Genomic DNA, 19,633 nt, shown 5'->3' on the forward strand with positions numbered 1-19,633 from the left:
GTTTGAGGGGGGGGGGGGTGTGCAAATCGAAAACTTGAAAGTTTGTCCCCGGGAAGGGTCGCAACGCCTTTTGGGGGGGGGGGGGGGTGTGACACCATTAAGTGCCGCACCTGGTGACACCCGACCTCGCTACGCCAGTAGCTGTATTTACATAACAGAACAAAAATTGAAAGAAATTTTAAAAAGATTACTTGAAGAAAGACAAAAAAAATTTAGAAATTTATTGATAAACAGGTATACAACAAAATGTTTCAAAACAAATTACATCGTAGAAAAACAGTAAACAAAAGCTATTGCCCCAAAATTAGTAATCAATAGTAGAAAAGAAATATGAAAGTACTGTTCACCTGAGAAATAATTGTTTTTATTTTTGTTAAAAAATTTATCAATGAACAAAAAACTCACCCTTCCAAAACAATAGTTAATGAAATAATGTAAAGTAAATTTTAAGATTGTCAAATATCACAGTAAACACAGCTAGAGAATAGGGGAAGTCATCGTGTAGAGTTGTCAAAGCTTCAAACAAAGTTCTTACAAAAGTTAAATGCACATACAAGAAAATATTAAATCTCATCACCTATTAATGAGCTTATCATTTTCATTATTCTATTTTACCCATTAGTAAAACTTTCATTATACATTTGATACATTTTAAAGTATTTGTATAATATAACAAACCTCAAAAAAAGAAGAAAAAATGTAATAAGTTTTATTTTACAGTTAAAATTAATACTGTCTCTGAGGGTAGCATACTGTGTTTTTACAGTAGTATACAAATAGCTTGGTGTCAATATATCAACACTGGTATATTAAAATATTAAACAAGTTTGTTCAAACCAATTCAATTTACAACCTATAAGTAAGAGTATTCAATAATGTGTCTCATTAATTAATAGCTTATCTATGTTGTAATAATATTTATACAATTGTTAATATCAACCCTACATCATTGTGTCATACATAACTATCAAGGTTGCACAAAAAGATTGGCTCTATGGAATGTTTAAAAAACAAATTTAGTTTAGGAAAGTAAAAATTTCACTTGGACTTGTATTATATTTCATTCATACATAATTGGGATGCAATGTTGACTGGTATAATGTATTTACTACATTTTTTATGTCAAGTGTGATTGTCTGTATTGGGGTTGTCAGCTTTATTAACAGCAAATGTCACTAAATAAAATTTTAAAATTTATAATAAAAACAAATTTAAACTGTAAATAATGAAGTCACAGTGTATCAGAGTAAACTTTGATATAACTGAAAGGCATCAAACGCATATGTTTTAAAGTAGTGATATTATATTTATAATGAGTGATCTATTGGGATTTCAAAACAGTTGCTGAATGATTTGTTTGGATGCTTACTGGGTAATGAATGTTTAGATAGGTTGCCTACAGAGTGAATACAACTCCACCATTATGCATGATGATCATACAGACTACCAACGGAATGATAGCTTGATCCAGCATAACTTCTTTGTATTGATCCATAAGGCGTTGATTGATTTGATCTGATGGGTATAGCCAGGTTGTTATTTGTATTTTGAGTGGAGACTGGAGTTTGTGAATGGCTGGCTGTTTGTTTGGGGGGCGGTGATGAGATCACAGTTGTCGTTGGCCGAATGACTTTTAATCTCTTGTACGACAATACACAGAGTACCTGGAAAATTTTATAATAATTTATGCCAAAAATTTTTTTTTGGATTTCCTACAGTTCTTTAATCATTCTATTTAATCATGAATTCAAAAATGTATCTCAATAAATAATAATTCAACTATGCTGTAATATTATTTGAATATTGTGTCCTATTTACAATACTAACCCAATGTCACATAAAATACTTTTTGAATGTGGTACATTTATTATGATCTGTTATTTACAAAAGGGGGCAAGCGTTGAGACCAATACTAAGTTTTCTTCTTGTAGAAATAAGTAACTACCCAGCAACAAACTCGCCTACTCAAGGCTACTGGAACTAGTAACATTTTTGTGATAAAAAACCTAATACCTTAGTTTCTTCTTCTGTATAAATTAATATAACATTTAAATATGAATGCTAATTAAGTCTTCTTTTTAAGGTATCTTTTAATATACAATATAAAAACACTCCAGAAGTTACTATATTGCAACCAATGCTTTTTTTTACTATTACATCCAAAGACAATTTGTATTTTCTTAATTTTAGGTTATCAGGTTATTATTATTAAGGATTTTATACTTATTTCATTTTCTACATTTTAGAATTAAGATATTGTAAAGATATAAGAGTAAGTTACTATTTAAGATTTAAAAAGATTAGTACAATTTAAAAAAAATTTAATTTGGTTTATTCTATTTAAACTGAGAATCAAAATTAATAATGTTTTCCCTTAATTATTAAAACACGATCAATAACCATAAACAACAATTATCTGCCCCTTATTAAAGTAAGTCTTATTGTGCTCTGAGTTGAAAACATCAGTGAATATACAAGCCCAACTGTGAGTATACTTTATCATTTCAATGACTAACTTTACATATATGCAGACTGAATTATTTTTTAAATTATCAACGAAGGCCTACATGAATTAAATAAAAATACATATGTATTTGTATTTATATTAAAATAGTAGTAAACCCTTATGTTGTAACAGTGACAACTGAATTCTCACCAATGAAAGTGACTGCAACCCTACTAAAACCCCCAGCAATACAAAGGGTTGGTTAGACGCTGAGGATCCCCACAATGGTGCTATAATTGTCCCTAGTCCAACAACACCTCTGCGCAATCCCTGGCTTAAACCTGAGAACAAGACATTAATATAGAGAAGAAATTGGACATTTTTTTTACATTGTTACAAGAAATAGTGAACATTTTTTTTTATAAACTTTGTTATTTAAAATGTATTTTATGCACTGTTAAATAAAATAGGAATAATAAATACTTGGAACTATACATTTTAACAAAATGTATATAATCAACAGAAATATATAGTATATAGTCCTATATGTATTGGGTATATATATTAATGAATATTTTTTGTGTTTAATAAAGTCAGTGGATTACTTACCTTGTGTTTGCTTTCTTGTAAGTTTTGAATAAAGAGATGTGGCACATACCAATAAAAATGGCAAGCTCAAAATATCAAAGAACACAGCAACAGCAAAATATGGAATGTTTTTCATACGGTTGTCTGTAAGTTCAAAGTATAGTATTTGTTGCTTAAGTGTCAAATGGGAACACAAGAAACAATTAAAGCATACCATGAAACTGACTGGAAAGAATGCTCAATATTAAAATATACCTTTGTCTTTGGTACAGCAATTAATATAAGTATAGGATACAAACAAAAATAAAACCACAATTAAAAAAGAAGATTTGGTGTGAGTTGAGGTGAAGGGGCATCTTCACTTCAAAAGCAAAACAATCCTAGTCAAATTGGCTAAATGAAACTAAAAAAGAAAACTCAACTAAATTACAGAAATACTTACGAGGTGGAGCACTGGGCAAGTACCACAGTAGCCAAATATTAGAAGCAAGAATCATTACAGCACCAAACAGCATCAGAACTCTGTCTGATACACAGCGACTCAAACGTGACATTATAAAAAACACTATCAGAATCTGGAGAATAAAACAACAAAAAATATATCATGGAAATCACTGGAAATCAAATGCATCATTTTGATTTTATAATTTGCAATTACTTAAGTTATGTAGGGTGTGGTAATGGACACAACAGTTGGTTCCAAAGTTCAGTTCCCAGGGTGTAGTAATAAACACAATGGTTAATCCCAAAGTTCAGTTCTCAGGGTGTAGTAATAAACACAATGGTTAATCCCAAAGTTCAGTTCTCAGGGTGTAGTAATAAACACAATGGTTAATCCTAAAGTTCAGTTCCCAGGGTGTAGTAATAAACACAATGGTTAATCCCAAAGTTCAATGCCCATGTACAAGACTGTAGTAAAACTACCCACAAATACAGAGCATTGTGAGGGAAAGTGAAAGTAGCCAGCAAAGTGGTGACCCTACAATTCCTTCACTTATTGATGCGTCACAAACAAATGAACTCTACTTCACCTGCTGTGCTGGAGAGTGGTGAGCTCAGAAAGAGCTGCAAAGCAACCCCTAAAGAGAGATGATGAGTGCATCTGTGCAGATCACCGGGTCTTAAATGTTACTAAAACAAGGACACTAGCATGTTAATTAGATAAAAGTAAAGTAAAGTTTCCCTTTCAAACTGACGGTCTATGGGGCAAGTGAAGTAGAGTTCACTTGTTTCTGTGACCTCGGCATATGAAGAGATAGTGTGGTCAGCACTATGCCCAGCCGCTTTTACTTTCCCTAATGTGAGTTGGGTACCCATCAGAGTTGGGTGGACTCATGGACGGTCTACTGACTTGAACCCGGATTCGAACTAGAGACTTACGGGTTAGCAGTCCAGCTCTCTACCGCTAGACCACTCTGTCCCATTGTTAGTTAGATAAGTACTTAGAAAAGTTGTCAACATTTCCATTATTCGGTTTACTTACCTCCACACCACATGCAGCATACAACAGGCTATTTTCTAATTCACCAAAATCCAGATACTTTAAGGTTAGAGGTAAAACCATTGTCTGTAAAACAAAAATTATATCAAGTCACTGTGAATGTACAGACAAACTTGCATTAGTTAACCATAGGGTTTAGTTTGTTTTAGCAGTATAAATCTGTAGGATGATCCTGTGGTGGGTTACAGTGAAGGCTGAAAAGCTGCAGCCATAACATCTTTTAGATATAGCTACATGTGTATAGTTTTTGTGACACTTAAGTATTGGTATCAGGACCCCAAATAATTTTCAGCCAAGGGACCTGATCTAGCTTAACCTACTCCTACCACGTCCACAAAGCTTTAAGGTTATCCTGACATAATTCAAATCATCCCTACTTCATCAGCCACCAAGAACAAAGAAGCACTTAACATTTTTTCAAGAGGAAACATAACAAGATAACTAGTATTCTAAAAGTAACAATTTTATATTACATGTTCTTTGGGTTAACAGAAACAGCAATTTAAAACTTGACATTGAAAATGAGAAAAGCAGCTGATAAATAATGTATGCTAAACCTTATTACAAGCAATGGTCTAGGATACTCACTTCAACACAAACTTGTGAAAACATCGCACAGAAGAGAAGAAACACAATGGCCATTATTTCATCTCTGATGTACTCTACAGCAAGAAATAATACAAAATTGCTTCAAATTACTTATTTAAAACTTTAATTACTTATTTATAACTGAATTGTTTTTCCCATAATTTTTTTAGGAATATGAGTAGGTTATGTTCAACTAAAGACACAAATGTTTTCTCATAAACCCTTCCAGTAGTTTACATGAGTATTCATACCTTTAAATTAATAAAAGAGAAAGTAGCAATAACTCTGTATTCCAAATTATGATTATCTCCCTTTGAAAGTTTACTATTTTAGGAATGCAACAACAAAACAGAAACTCCTCAAGACATGTTATACTTAGTGATATAACATGTACAAGTTGTGTACAAATCTGACTCACCATTACAAAAAAATCCCATCTTCCCCTCCCTTGCAATGGGGTCATCAAGAACTGAAGTACTCCTCTCTATGTAAGGGTCATTGATCACGTGCTGCAAGACAACACAAAGACTTCATAAACAGATTGTTGATCTATGATCAGTTATCAATAAAAACACAGCAATTTGAAGATGAGATCAAATGCTTTACATAAGGTGAAGGTCAAATTGTCATTTAGACATAGATTGCAGGCTAGACAAGATGAAACCAGGAAGAATATTTCTCTAGGTCAAAGTTTAACATTTTTTTTTAGGACACAGACAGCAATAATAAAACCACTGATGATTACTATTCTAACTTTTCAACAATTAAAACTTTGAAGTCTCACTCAACCTGAATGAACTCTTTAAATAAAGGTGAAAAAAACAACACATGTTACAAAAATGAAGTAAACAAACTCACAGTATTCATAGCTGCCGATCTACCTCTGATCCTTGCCGCTCTTCTATCAGACATGAGCGGCATTCTTTCATCCTCCTCCAAGCTTGCATTATCAAAACTCTGTCCAAAATGTTCCTCATGAAACACGAAGTCTGGGTTCACGCTGCCCCCATTCTGAGCCCGCGTTTTCTCCCATTCAGTGTTGTTGATGAACCTCTCAGCTGAAACCATCAAATCTATCGAGCAGCTCAGCTGCAGAAAAGAATCTGTTCTACCATCGCTGTTGTTTGAGCTTCTGGTAGGCGGACGTGTGTCGTGAAACTCAACTGATGATGCTGATAATTCATCACCAAGGTTTTCCTTAAGTTTTTCCTTAGGTTCCCAAACATCTTTGAATTCATCGTCCTGCTGTCTTTCAAGACCGGTGTCTGCTTGCGTTAGTGGAGGGTACACAAAAACTTCACCTGAGTCGAGGAATTCTCTGTCATTTTCCACACGGTCAGATGGGATTTCATTTGTAAGTTTTTGGAGCCTTTCATTAATATTCAACTTGCCCTGTGTGGAGGCGACATCATCATGGTAACCCCTTCTGTTGTCTGCATTGCTACCTGTGCAAATTTAAATTAAAAAAAAAAAGTTAATCAATGAAATCAATTGAAACCAAACTTATCAAAATTAATAATGTTGTATTTACCAAGAAAATGTACTGTTTATTCTTATAGTTACTAAACTGAAGACATTACCCCTGGATTCAAAATGTTATTAAAAAATTAGATGATCACAGTGCTATTGCATGTTGACTTTGTTAAAAACAAATGTCAAAACAGTGCAGGTTAATTTTTTGGAAGTCATATAATTTTTTAAAATGTCACTAGAAGAACATATTCTAGTTGAGTTCCTAAATTTCACAAATTATTAATTTGAGCAAAGTTATGTATGTATAGCGGACACAATAATTAAAACAATTTATGCAAGAAAGTATTACCAGCCAATTGTTCATTAGATTGAGTGATCTCCCCTGCTTGTGGTGCTTCTATCACAGCTGATGTTGCTTCCAGAGCATACAACACTCTGGGCTCAGTGTACATAGTTAATATGATGACCATAACACACACCCACATTAGGACCATAAAAGCCTGTAATATTTTTGTTCATTTATTATATCAATTACAAATTAGCATAAATCTATTTCTTTCTATTTTTTAAAAAGACATTCCGACTTAATAAAACAGTTAAAAAAATAAAGTAAAAAAAATATATAAGAGTAAGTACCCATTTAAACCAGATGGTCCCTAGGGCAGATAAAGCTGCATTTGTTTCTTGTACTTGGACTTATTGTGTGGCCAGAAGTATGCTAGACTCTTACCTTAGGTACCTGTTAGGGTTTGTTTTAGTACTTGTGTATTTGAATTTGGACCTCACTCATCTTTGCTTAGTGATAAACTTTAAAAACATCAACACGGAGACAAAATCTTACCCCTGGAGCTGAGTACTTGGTAACATCAAATGGCCCTAATTTAAAATCAGCTTTACGAAGGAACAAATTCAAACCAGGACCTGTTAACAAGAAGAAAAAAAATCTTTCTAGTATTAGCATAATGAGCAGGTCAGGGAACAAAGGAAATCTGATTCATTTGCCCTGCACAATATCTTTATGATTATGGATAAGTGTAGTGTTTGAAGGTTGAACATTTCTCATTCACTTTTTAAAGATATTAAATATCTATTTTTTTTTCAGAAATCAATAGGCCTAAAATATACAGCAGTTCATAAATATGTTTGTAATTTTCCAACCAAGAGTAAGTGAAAAAAATTTAATATGGAAGTTAAAATACACAACTGAAATGAAAAATGATAATGAGGAAAAGATTAGTTAAAATCCTTTTACCAATCAATAAAGCTATCTGGCGTGAAGCCACCAAATTGGATATAATTCCCGTTCTTTCTTTCTCACTAGTGTACCTGGACACCTCAGCTATAGCTATTGCTTCACTTGCTGCCCCTAATCCTGAAATGATGTTTTAAAAAGTACTTTAAAAATGGTATTACTTTATTTAACTGAATAATAATTTAAATCGTTAAATCTACATAAAATAGAAAATAAAAATTGAATAATCTAAACAAAGGTAAGGAGTTGGAATGCTTTTATTACATTATGTAACATTATGTTTTTACTCAGTATATTAATTTTATATATATGCTGATTGTATCAAACAGTTTGTTGTACTATTTCTTGTCCTAAAGTCGAAATAATTTAACAGAATCAAACACAACATTATTAACATTCACCTGATATGAACCTACTGCTAACACATAACCACTGTGATATGCCAATAAAATACAAAAAACTTCCAGCTAGTTCAAACGTTGAACAAATCAGAAAAATCTTCTTGGTACAATGAAACCGATCCGTCAACCTAAGAGGAAAGAACATGTCTTTTTAGCTAAACGGGTGTAAAATTGTTACTTTTGTTGGTACTACTATATTTGCTATCAATCAATATGGCTAAGTAACAACTTTTTTCTGCTGATAACCCTTCTAAATTTAGGGCCAAGGCTAATGTAGTAATGCCAGAAAAAACAAACCACTGCTGGTACAGCACATTTTTATATTGCTATGGTTTAGAGAACACCAGCGACTTACCGCCCCAAAACCGGAGATGATAAGAAAGCAGCTACACTGTAGGCAGATAGGACCAACCCTAGCATGTACTCAGGTGAGTTGTAATTGTTCCTGAGGTACAGCCACAGTGTTGGGAGGATGACAGCTGAAAACAATATGAATTAAATACATACATATTATATTAACAGGTTTATTCATAAATCATGCAAATATATATTAGCAAAGATCTATATCTATGTATGTAAGTAGAGAAGATTAATACTAATAGATCTGTATTTTTAATTTAAATAAGTATTACCAGAAATGGAGCATAACCTGAATCAAGCCCCAATATTTGTTTAGTGAGAGTTCGGGTTTTAAAAAGTTATCAATAACTTTAGTGAAGATGTGCTACTTGTATAAACAAAGACATAACACAAATAAGGTATTTCTTAGAAAAACAGTCAAGGGATGCAACTCTTCTAACTGTAACTCTTCTAGGAGTAGACATCCAGTTAGAGGGCTAATGAATAACTTATAAGGGTTGAAATGTCACCACAATTTTTTAATTGCATCAAGAAGAAAAATACACTAACCATATTCGATGCCACCACAAATAAAAATGAAAACAAAAACAGTATACATCATTCTTTTTTTTACAATCAGGGATGCCATCATGAAGACTTCTTTTCTCTTTCTGTTGGGAAGTCTGAAATATTAGTAACTATTAGAACAGAAAAAGTTATATGAGTTAAATAGACTGCTAATAAGGAAAGTCTTGAGTTCAATGTCCGGGTTCAAATCAGCAGAACATCCAGGAGTCCACCCAGCTCTGATAGCTACCTATGTCATGTTAGGGAAAAATAAAGACGGCAGGGCATAGTGCTGTCTACACTATCCCTTCATATGCTGAGGTCACAGAAACAGGTGAACTCTACTTCACTTGCCCCATGGACCGTCAGGTTAAAAAAAGGGAACTTGACTTTAACTGATTAAACATACATAATGGTACTACAAAAACCAGCAATACAACCCATTTATTAGAAAAGCCTGTAGATTTTCTAGTATTACTATGAAATATACTTAATACTGAAGTTAATAGGGCCTATAGATTAAGATTCTGATATTAATCAATTAATAAATTGAAATTAAATGAGATTGTTTATAGGCCTATTTAGTATTTAGGCTATTTACTTTTATTATATATATTATTATAAATATAAGGCCTAGGCCTATTGGTTTGAGTTTCTATTTTACTCGATGAAGCAATCTTGCCTAGTTTTAATTAATTGTTTTATGGTTAGAAATTAATTAAATAATTAATTAAATAATTCATTAGGGTTTTAATAAAAAGAAAAACGTTTTTTTTTTGTTTTTTTACACTTAGTTTAGATCTAGTTAGAGTTTAGTTATTCAGATTGAATATGACAGATTATTCTATTATTAAAATTAATTTATTAATAATAAGTAAGTAATAAGTAATGAGTAATGACTATGACTATGGAGTAATGAGTAAGAAGTGATTACAAAATTACATTATTTATTTTTAATACATTTTTAGTTTTTTTTTCACATATGAAAAATATTAAAATAATAATTTTAAAATATTAAAATAAATAGGCCTAATCAACAAAACTTCTTAATTAATTGAAAGCGACATTTACTAGATTTGGATCCCCTAGATTTTTTTAAATCAGTGTCTAATTAATTAATTAGGCCTTGTGTATGCGTAGACAAATAGACATAGATCTAGATTCTAGAATTAAATTCTAGATCTTTATCTACTCTCTAGTGCCCATAAAAAAATCAATGTTTTGTTATATTTTTAAGATTCCAAATTTCGTTTCGCTGGACTTTGCACATTTTGAATTTTTATTTAACTAATTTCTGATAAAGTTGAGAATGGTGACACATCTCAGAACAATACACTGGGTGTTTTGTTTGTTAACCGGGATCCAACATTACATTCGCGAACGAAGATAATGATATTAAAAATTTTCGTTTAACTTTTTTTTTCATTTTTTTTTAAATTTAAAGAGTGTCCATTATGATATTCTAACTTAAGTTTTAAAATTCAGATGCTGAGTACCTTTTCTCCCAACAAACTTTGCTACTCTTTTTATTAGCACATAGATACATAAAAAGTAAAAACTGTGAACTGTGAAGTCTTGCAGACTTGATTTTTCAGGATTTAAATATTTTGTACATCTATCCAGTGGCGTAGGCAGGGGGGGTCATAACCCCCCCCCCCCATACACCCCTCGGTATATATAAAAAGTATTAGAGGGGGTGCAAATCGAAAGTTTGAGGGGGGTGCAAATCGAAAGTTTGTCCCAGGGTAAAAATTGGAACCCCCCCTTGAGACGATCCTGGCTACGCCACTGCATCTATCACTTATGACATACAGCCAGAGTTTCTTCCAGGTATCTCTTCGAGGGGGGGGGGTGAAATTTTTATAGAAAATATATACTTTTAACAATGTCCGCCCCCCCCCCCCCCCCCCGAGAAAAAAGTCTGGAAAAAACACTGCATACAGCCACAGATGTTATACATCACATACTACATAGTACACAGGCCTTGTCTACGTGAATTCAATATTACTATTACTGATAAGCTGCTCAACTAATGCCCACACAAGAGTGTCCTGTATGGTTAAATGGTTGTTGAATGGCTACATTTTGTAGATTCAATAAACTTAGTAAGGAGTTGTCCCCGAAGTTGCACTACTAAGGTGGTGAAAAAAAAGGGATTGCTTTTCTGCTATATGACCGCATTTGTTGTAGAGTGCACCTTTGATACTGCATCCGGTTTCAAAATGGCTGACATCAAATCTAGAAACAAAAGATTTAGGAATGCTATGTAAAATAAACAAACTTACTTTTCTTTTTAAAAAGCTCCCATTACTTAACTTAATACGTACAAATGTTCAGATTCAGCTACAAACATTGCTGTGAATTGGGCATAGGTCATATTAATCAAGATAAATAGGCTAAATGTAGACCACTCAATAAGAGATTCAGAGGAGATTTTAAAATTCTACAAATTAATAAATATAAAATCTACCTGACTTAGTTTAGTAAGCCTTAATTTAATTAGACTCAACTGCACTGGGAATGGAATTCAAAACATTTACTCTTACTAGTCTAGATCTATTTTCACTTAATTAGTCAAGAAATATAGAACCTACCTTACCTAAGTTTTTTTTGGTAATCTATCGTTTTAGGTTTTAGGTACGTAAAATCGCCAGTGGCTAGTATTGTACGAAAAAGTTAGCTAATTGTCAAGGCTTTAATAGAAGTATACTATGCTATATTTGTGTCAAATATTATAAATTAATAATAAACCTAAATTAGGCCTAATGGCTAAATATATAAAAACAAATAGGCCTACAGGACAGAAATTAACATTAAACAGCATTGTTTGCGAGCAAGATTTGCTATATAAACAGCAGCCATTTGTAAAATAAAGTGGCTTCCACTGAATCTTGCACTATAAGTTTACATAAAAACAAACTTAAGATGGCTGCTATAGTAAATGAGCATGGTTGCATCTGTTGGAAACATTGCTAGTCTTCATTTATTACTGAAAAGTTTTAATAAAATTGTTTAAAAACAGGTGCATAAATGAAATAAGGAAACATTTTTGTATTTTTCAAAACATAAATCCTCCTCAAAATGTTTAAAATTTAAGGAGTCACCTGTTTTTCACATTACTAGTCGCTGCCAATTTTACGTACCTAATTTTTTACAAAGGTGTACCTATATATCTGTGATTGACTGATTATTTTAGTTTACAAAAATTTAGTGAGAAAATAAAAAATAAATTGTTCCATCGAACAGGATTTGTGAATTTTATTATGGGAATTATGTAGGCCTAAATACTGTAGTTTTAAATTGTCTAGGATTTATTAGGCCTCACTACTTTATCAGTAATTTACTAACTTATAGATAGCCAATAGTCTTCCTAGTAAGATCTTTAACTTCAACTTACATTTTTTTTTAGCAATGATGGAATGTGTCACAACATTACTAAGTAAACGTTTTTTATGTAAGTAATTTTATTATGTTAAATAAATAAAAATTCATTTCTATAGAATAATAGTAATTCTAAAAATATATTTAAAATGTTAACTTCCGCAATATTTATTTGTTTTTAAAATGATCACATGTTTCAAAGAATAAATTTTTTTTTTTGTTTAACATAATTATTCATCAGGTAATTGTTTAAAAGTTGAAGAAAACCCTTAAAGTATGGACCCTTATCCTGATCATGGAATGTCTGGGTCGCAAGGTCAAGGTCCAAGCCAGAGCCCAGACCTCATGCACGACCAACACCTTCAGCAGCTACACCAGTCAATACAGCAGCAACAGCAGCAGCTGCATCAGCAGCTGACCTCAGGGAGCAGCAGCATAAGTGACCTGATCGGCATGCTGCCGCAGACTGCAAATCTAAGCAATAGCGGCCCCATGTCATCTCCAGGCTCTGACACACCCTTGAGTATGTCATCTCAACATATCAACATAGCAGGTTCATTTATAAAACATTAGCATGCGCATGTGTATTTGGTGTATATATAATAATATACATGTGTTTTCCTATTTATTTTTCACAAAAAAAACATTATTTTAAAAAAAAAATTTCAATACATTTCAAATTTTTTTCTTTCACAACAGATTACAGGTCAAGCAGTCATCTTTCGTTACCAACTTCCATGTATTCTAGACACTCTTTATCTACCTCTGGGCAAGGATCGTCACATTCATCACATCAAAGCCCATCAGAAGTAAGGTTCCTCATCATATTCGTTATTCATCACATTTGTACAGCAGTCAAATTAATTACATGAATTTTCTCAGCCATTCATACAATATTATTATATTTACCTAAGCCAAAAAAATATTTTGAAACCACTTGCGCGGATCATATTTTCTCCCCTTAAAATAGTAAAAAATTTGATTTGATGAGTTTTTATTTTATTTATTCAGAGTTAATTAACCTTTAAGCTTCAACTTTTCATGCACAGGCTGCAGATCGTGGGGAACCCAGCATATCATCCATTGCCTACACAAGACAGGGAGATAGTTATGTCTGTTCACTTTGTGGGAAAGTAAGTACAGCTTCATTTTCTAGACTTCCTTACAGCTAGTTGATCTTATTCCCCTTGTTACATTCACTTGATTTGCCCAAAGCTATTCCCCATTAGCACATTCTTATTTATTTGATCTGCCTCAATTTATTTCCCTTTGTGATATTTGTTTCATCAATCCAGTTATTTCTCTTGATCAAGTCCACTTTTATTTCTTTACTTTCTCTACACATTCTAGGTGGTTGTATCCAAAGCTGCTATTACAAGACATATCCAACTGACTCATGAGAAGAAAAAACCATTTGAGTGTAACATTTGTCACCGACGTTTTGGATATAAAAACATTCTTATGGAACACCAGGTAATGTATCAACTTAATTAAAAACAAGTTCTTATGTAATAATGTAACTAATTATTTTTACATAATATGACAAATAGTGGAAACTAAATTTTGAGTATCAGCTTTGTTTGCTTTTAATTTAAAAATAAAATAAAAAAAACAGATTTCTTATAAAGAACAAATTTTCCAACTCACTCTATGTAATACTTAAATAACAGAAAAAAATGACTGCGTTTATTCCCTCAGAACATCCATTTTGGTATCAAACCCTACGCGTGTACCCTGTGTGACAAAAGGTTTGCTGCTCGCTCCAATCTGTTCCAACATCGCCTCCTTCACATGAAGCCCTTCTGCTGCTACATCTGCAACAAGCGCTTTGACAGAGATGAACAGTTACAGCGCCATCTGAAGCTTCACCCCACTGCTAATGTTCTCTCCTGCAGGTAAATACACGGCTCATGCCCAAGTGGCATAACCTCTCTTTTAATACATGGCATGAGTTACTAATTTATGGGTAGTTTCTTGGTTACAACGAAGAGTATTACATTTACAAAAAAAAACGTTGCTTAATTGGAAGCAGTGTGGTTTTCCAAGTGTTATAGACATGCTTTATGCGTGTTTTCTGCTTGTAGTCAATGTCCCTTTATTGTGACAAAAGTTATTCACATGCTTTCATGCTTTGTGTTTTCTACTTGTATGTCATTTTATTGTGACAAAATTATAGACATGTTTTCATGCTTTGCGTTTTCTGCTTGCAGTCAGTGTCCTTTCACTGCGACAAATGTTGAAGCACTGAACCAACACCTGCAGGAGAATCACAAGCTACTCACCTACGACACCAGGAGACACTCGTCCAGCTTTGACAGTGACAGTGGGGACCCACCGTCTCAGGTAGCATTATCTGTCATTTTGCGGCATCTGCTTGACATTATGTCATCTGTGTATCACACTATTACATTTGTGTTACCCATGTCATGTTTTACATCATTTTATCTGTGTATGACATGTCATCTGTATTTCATGTTATCTCTCTTGCATTATTTAATCTGTGTATTTCACTTAACTATGTCATCTATATCTCAGCATTTATTTGCATATCACATACAACTATTAAAAATGTGTTAATGGGACTTAAAATACTTTGAATTTCTTTTGTAGTTGTTTTGAGCTTAGGTATTTATTAGACCATTTTTAAAATTCTGTTCTTGAAAAATAGTTTTAAGTCTTGAATTACAGTTTATTCTGATACAAATAGCAATATCAGATAGTACACATTTTTAACTTGAAGTTTAGATTGAGAGTTATGTTTAATGCTTAAGAGTAAATAAAGGAAAGTTCAGATTTGAATGATAGTTTAGTAGCCAAAGAAGTCACTTTGTCTAATGTGATTGGTATGCTAAATTTATTAGTAATCATAAATATTGTGATTACCCCAATCAAATACTTAATGTTAGTTGCTTATTTTTATATTGTTCTGCAGGTGGTTATGTCTTTACCAAGTCCAACCCTGACCTCACCCGACAAATCTCCCGGACACATGTCCCTGAACATGGACTCGGATGCCATGAGGCGTATCGACACCATCTGCTCCCAGCTGGCCAGCCGCGGCCAGAGCCACCACACCAGTGAAGGCTCGCAGCAAGTCAAGCAGGAGCCCCTCTCCCCTGGAGGGGTGCGATTCCCCCCAGACCACCACCATTTCCCCCCTGCCTCCCCGTCTTCAAGAGATCACCATCATTTCAATCATGGCTCCCCGACGTCAACAATCAGCAACTCATCCATTGGCCTGTCTCGTGGTCAGAATCGTCTACCTCCGTTTTCATCAGCTCTTGCTCGGTCATATTCAAACCCTTCCGATCCAGAACAAGGGAGCCCACTCTCAATGACCACCGGCCGTAAAGATACGTCCCCGATTCTCGGAATGGATATGATTGGGAATAAATATCATGTTGCATCCAACCCTCGATTTCTACCTCCAAATCGTAGAGCCAATTCCATGAACTCTATGAACCCTCTAGGTTCAATGCGGCATGGCGGGCCAACCCCAGAACACGTTAGATCCATCGCTGACTCGACCAGCAACTTGTCTGAGTTCTTCTCATCCCTACAAGGATTGGTGCAGAGATCGCAAGAAATACCAGAACTTCATGTCAATATTAGCAAACCAAAAGTAAGTCTTATTTATATAGTATACATATCTTCAAACATTAGTACAGACTATTAGATGATCTAAATTTCCACAATAATAAGACAATACAGATGATTATATAATCATAATTACCACAATAATAAGACATTAGAGAATGATAATTAGAAAAACTATAATATAATTTTGATGTTTGCTACTGATGAAAAAGAGAAAATACAATATACATAGTTTAGTGTTGTTAAACTTTAGTATAAAAATTCGTTTTTGGTTCTCAGTATTTATTGCTTGAAGATTTTTCAAATACTTTTAACTTTTAAGGTGTTTCTGCTATATTTTATTACCTATCAACCTATAACACCAGTTTGAAAGTTCATTATTGAATTATACGCTGAATAACTGTGCCTAATGTTCATTTCCTGCTATTTTTATACTATTGTCAATAGCAATAAAAATTAAATTTGATTCTTCATCACTCTTAATCAAAGTTGATTTCCAGCTATGTTTATATCATCATTAATGACTGTTAAATGATCTTGTATTGTCCATTAATCCCTTTCAGCTGACAAGAGAAATAGGGACACAGTACAACAACACCAGCCTACCAGGAGAGCTGCCCTCCCTCGAGGACCTGCTCATCTACTACGAGTCCCAAGGGAGGCTGTACCGCTGCCAGCACTGCCGCATCAGCTTTGAGGAGCGGGGCCTGTACTTCCTGCACAAGTCCCTGCACGGTGAGATGAGCCCCTGGCAGTGCAGCATCTGCCACAAGATCTGCGCTGACAGGAACGACTTCCACCTGCATTTTGTCAACCAGCAGCACCGGCCTGACCAGATGATGCACTAGGTCCAGCCTGACCAGATGATGCACTAGGTCCAGCTTGACCAGATGATGCATTAGGTCCAGCTTGTTCATCAGGGATCAGATAGGGTAATGTTTGTGTGCAGACTCCAGGAACTCATGGTACTTTCATGACACCTGGAAAGGTGTATCAAAATGATTGCTGTAATCACCAGCATTTTTCTAGCTCTGACCCTAATCACATCTAGGACATTACCCCCTGTCAGTAGTGTCAGTTACCTGTGGTATTTTCACCCCTCCTCCAGGCCATTACCTCTAGGTCATTTACACCCCCCCTCTTGGTCTTTTACCAACCCTGGAGAATGCTTGTTATTTACAACAAAAACTAAATTTACAAACATGAGTACAAATATACAATTTACCAAGTGGTGCCATCACATTTTGGGAATTAGACTTTTCACCTCATTTACCACTTTTGATTTGCTCTGTGTGGAGCAATATATAAGAGACGGGTGATCGACCTTGGGAGGGGTGGGGGTAATGTCCTACTCTCAGCTACTATATACCTTGCCATAACCCTAACCATAATGCTACCTCTTAACACTTTTCATAAACCTAATAGCAATAAGGGTAAAAAAAAAAAATCAGTTGATACTTTGTTTACTGTCAGCAGTTGTACAAGTACCAAAAAAGCTGGTAAATTATAATTAACATAAGATAGTCATTGCCTAAGAAAATGCATTAACAGATTATTTTTTTTACTAACTACTTTTTTTAGATGTATGTTGTTTTCATTAAATCAATTTGTAGATTTTAATTAAGGCAGAATATTTTTCTTTGAAATTTTTCAAAAACTGACAAATTAAAAAAAAAAAATGTTCACAATGCATCTTAATTTTGATAGTTGTTTTGATGTGTTCACTATGAAAGTTAGTTATAAAGGGCGCTGGTAGATTTGCTTCTGGTGGACAGCTTAGTGCTGTCAATTTTTGTGTGGGTACCTTACCTAGCACTTGGGTACTAGTTTATTTTATAATGTATACTTTTAACTAAGATTAACCTTTTTTTTAGAGAATTTTAAAAAATGAACTAAAATCACCTTTGAAGCAATGTTAAATTATACAAATTTTGGATTAGCTGTTATTTGGTCAGGTTGATTATTGAACTTATTATTGAAGAGCTGCTGGACCGAGTAGTTGATTGTTTACAAAGCATTGAAACCCAGGGATAAATGCCATAGTTACGACCTAGATTCCCCCCCCCCCCCCTGGACAACAGTTCACACAGTTATTATAAGGTATGCATTTCATTGAATGGCGAAAGGCCACCAAAGCAGGTAATATCTACTTCACTTGATGAACACCTATAGGTGTATTTATTGTTCGTCATATTTTTGATATCATAGTTAAAACTGATTTACTACCTCTATTAGCATGAAATGCAAGTATTTATTTTACACTGACAGAAATCTATTCCTAATTCTTAATTACAACAATACAAATTTATACCTCCTAATGAATTGTGTTAAATGTTTAATTAATATTTGACTTGTATGTTTAGAATGTTAATAAATACCTTGCAATAAAATACCATGTTTTTAGATATATGTATAAGCTTTATACATTTCTAAGAAACAAATGAATTTTGGACTTTTTAAAGATCTGAATTTTGTACATGTGAACATGCTTTATGAACTGGGTACAGTTTTTTTATTTTTTTTTGGATGCCTTTTAGGTTGCGATGTTACAAAAAGTGTATTCTACAAAGGTGGGAAAAACGTTTGAGATAATGAAAAGTTGTTTGTGCTTTAACTTTTTAATGTTTAATCTTCAATAAAAATGTGATTCTATTTTTCACGTACATAAAGAGGATTTTGAGCAAATACTAATGAAATTTTTATACTAACATTGTCCTTTAAAGTTACATGTATACATTGGTGTTTTGGGATTGTGTTTATGTTTGCTGGTTTATTACCTGTAATTCTTGTGTAAGCATTCTTGATGTTAGGGCAGCTGATGTTACTTAGGGTATGTCAAGGTCATTTTGATGTGCATATTATGTAAGGACGACATGAGTGCACTTATGTAAGGGTCACCTGGATGTAATTGTAAGCCATGTGTAAAGGTTATCTGGATGTAAGCTATATGTAAGAGTCACCTGGATGTAATTGTAAGCTATGTGCAAAGGTTATCTGGATGTAATTGTAAGCTATGTGCAAAGGTCATCTGGATGTAAGCTATAAGTAAGAGTCACCTGGATGTAATTGTAAGCTATGTGCAAAGGTTATCTAGATGTAAGCTATATGTAAGGGTTACCTGGATGTATTTGGGCACCTGGGTGAACATTATATGTAACAGTTATCTGGCTGGTGTGTATTTCAGGTATGTTGATTTACCTGCGTATATGAGATCTGTTGAGTCTGTAGGGGTCACCCGGGTCTACTTATGAGTTAGTCACCTGGGTTGTTTGTGTTGTTTTTAACGTTACTGGTTGTAAATCTGTATGGGTCACCCGGGTCTGCTTATGGGTTGGTTACTTGGGTTGTTAGTGTTGTTTCTGATGTAACCTGGGTTGTAAGAGATCTGTAGGGGTCACCCGGGTCAAAATATGGGTTGCTCCAGTAAGTTGTGTGAGTATGAAATGTACCCATATAACCTCTAAATTACTGTTGCTGTCCACCAAAGTATACATGATGGT

The 19,633-nt window shown here is 33.8% G+C and overlaps 2 protein-coding genes across 5 annotated transcripts; one reads left to right on the top strand and one right to left on the bottom strand.

The window, feature by feature from the left end:
• Positions 1 to 135: 135 nt before the first annotated feature.
• On the bottom strand, positions 136 to 10,406 carry LOC131938519 (uncharacterized). Of its 2 annotated transcripts, none has more exons than XM_059296576.1 (15): positions 10,227 to 10,406; positions 9,159 to 9,271; positions 8,605 to 8,728; positions 8,250 to 8,377; positions 7,849 to 7,968; positions 7,438 to 7,517; positions 6,946 to 7,096; positions 5,982 to 6,568; positions 5,542 to 5,632; positions 5,124 to 5,197; positions 4,518 to 4,601; positions 3,477 to 3,609; positions 3,056 to 3,178; positions 2,657 to 2,787; positions 136 to 1,664 (listed from the first exon to the last, which is right to left on the bottom strand). In XM_059296576.1, the coding sequence occupies exons 2-15, from the start codon at positions 9,238 to 9,240 to the stop codon at positions 1,422 to 1,424; spliced, it is 2,151 nt and encodes a 716-aa protein (XP_059152559.1). In that variant the 5' UTR covers positions 9,241 to 9,271; positions 10,227 to 10,406; the 3' UTR covers positions 136 to 1,421. The 2 variants fall into 2 exon arrangements, with proteins under 2 accessions (XP_059152559.1, XP_059152558.1); XM_059296575.1 differs by having other exon boundaries at positions 10,348 to 10,394.
• A 956-nt stretch (positions 10,407 to 11,362) lies between these two features.
• On the top strand, positions 11,363 to 17,950 carry LOC131938524 (protein krueppel). 3 transcript variants are annotated; one of them, XM_059296581.1, is made up of 10 exons: positions 11,368 to 11,421; positions 12,565 to 12,609; positions 12,778 to 13,089; positions 13,236 to 13,345; positions 13,586 to 13,669; positions 13,887 to 14,009; positions 14,235 to 14,431; positions 14,747 to 14,879; positions 15,469 to 16,158; positions 16,697 to 17,950. In XM_059296581.1, exons 3-10 carry the CDS (start codon positions 12,813 to 12,815, stop codon positions 16,979 to 16,981), a joined length of 1,899 nt encoding a protein of 632 aa, XP_059152564.1. In that variant the 5' UTR covers positions 11,368 to 11,421; positions 12,565 to 12,609; positions 12,778 to 12,812; the 3' UTR covers positions 16,982 to 17,950. The 3 variants fall into 3 exon arrangements, with proteins under 3 accessions (XP_059152565.1, XP_059152564.1, XP_059152566.1); XM_059296583.1 differs by having other exon boundaries at positions 12,778 to 13,059; XM_059296582.1 differs by lacking the exon at positions 12,565 to 12,609 and having other exon boundaries at positions 11,363 to 11,421; positions 12,793 to 13,089.
• The last annotated feature ends 1,683 nt before the right edge of the window (positions 17,951 to 19,633 follow it).

The sequence above is a fragment of the Physella acuta genome, unplaced genomic scaffold, assembly GCF_028476545.2.
Source record: "Physella acuta isolate Inbredline_101_S28 unplaced genomic scaffold, ASM2847654v3 ptg000246l, whole genome shotgun sequence".
Classification (NCBI taxonomy): Eukaryota; Metazoa; Mollusca; class Gastropoda; family Physidae; genus Physella; species Physella acuta.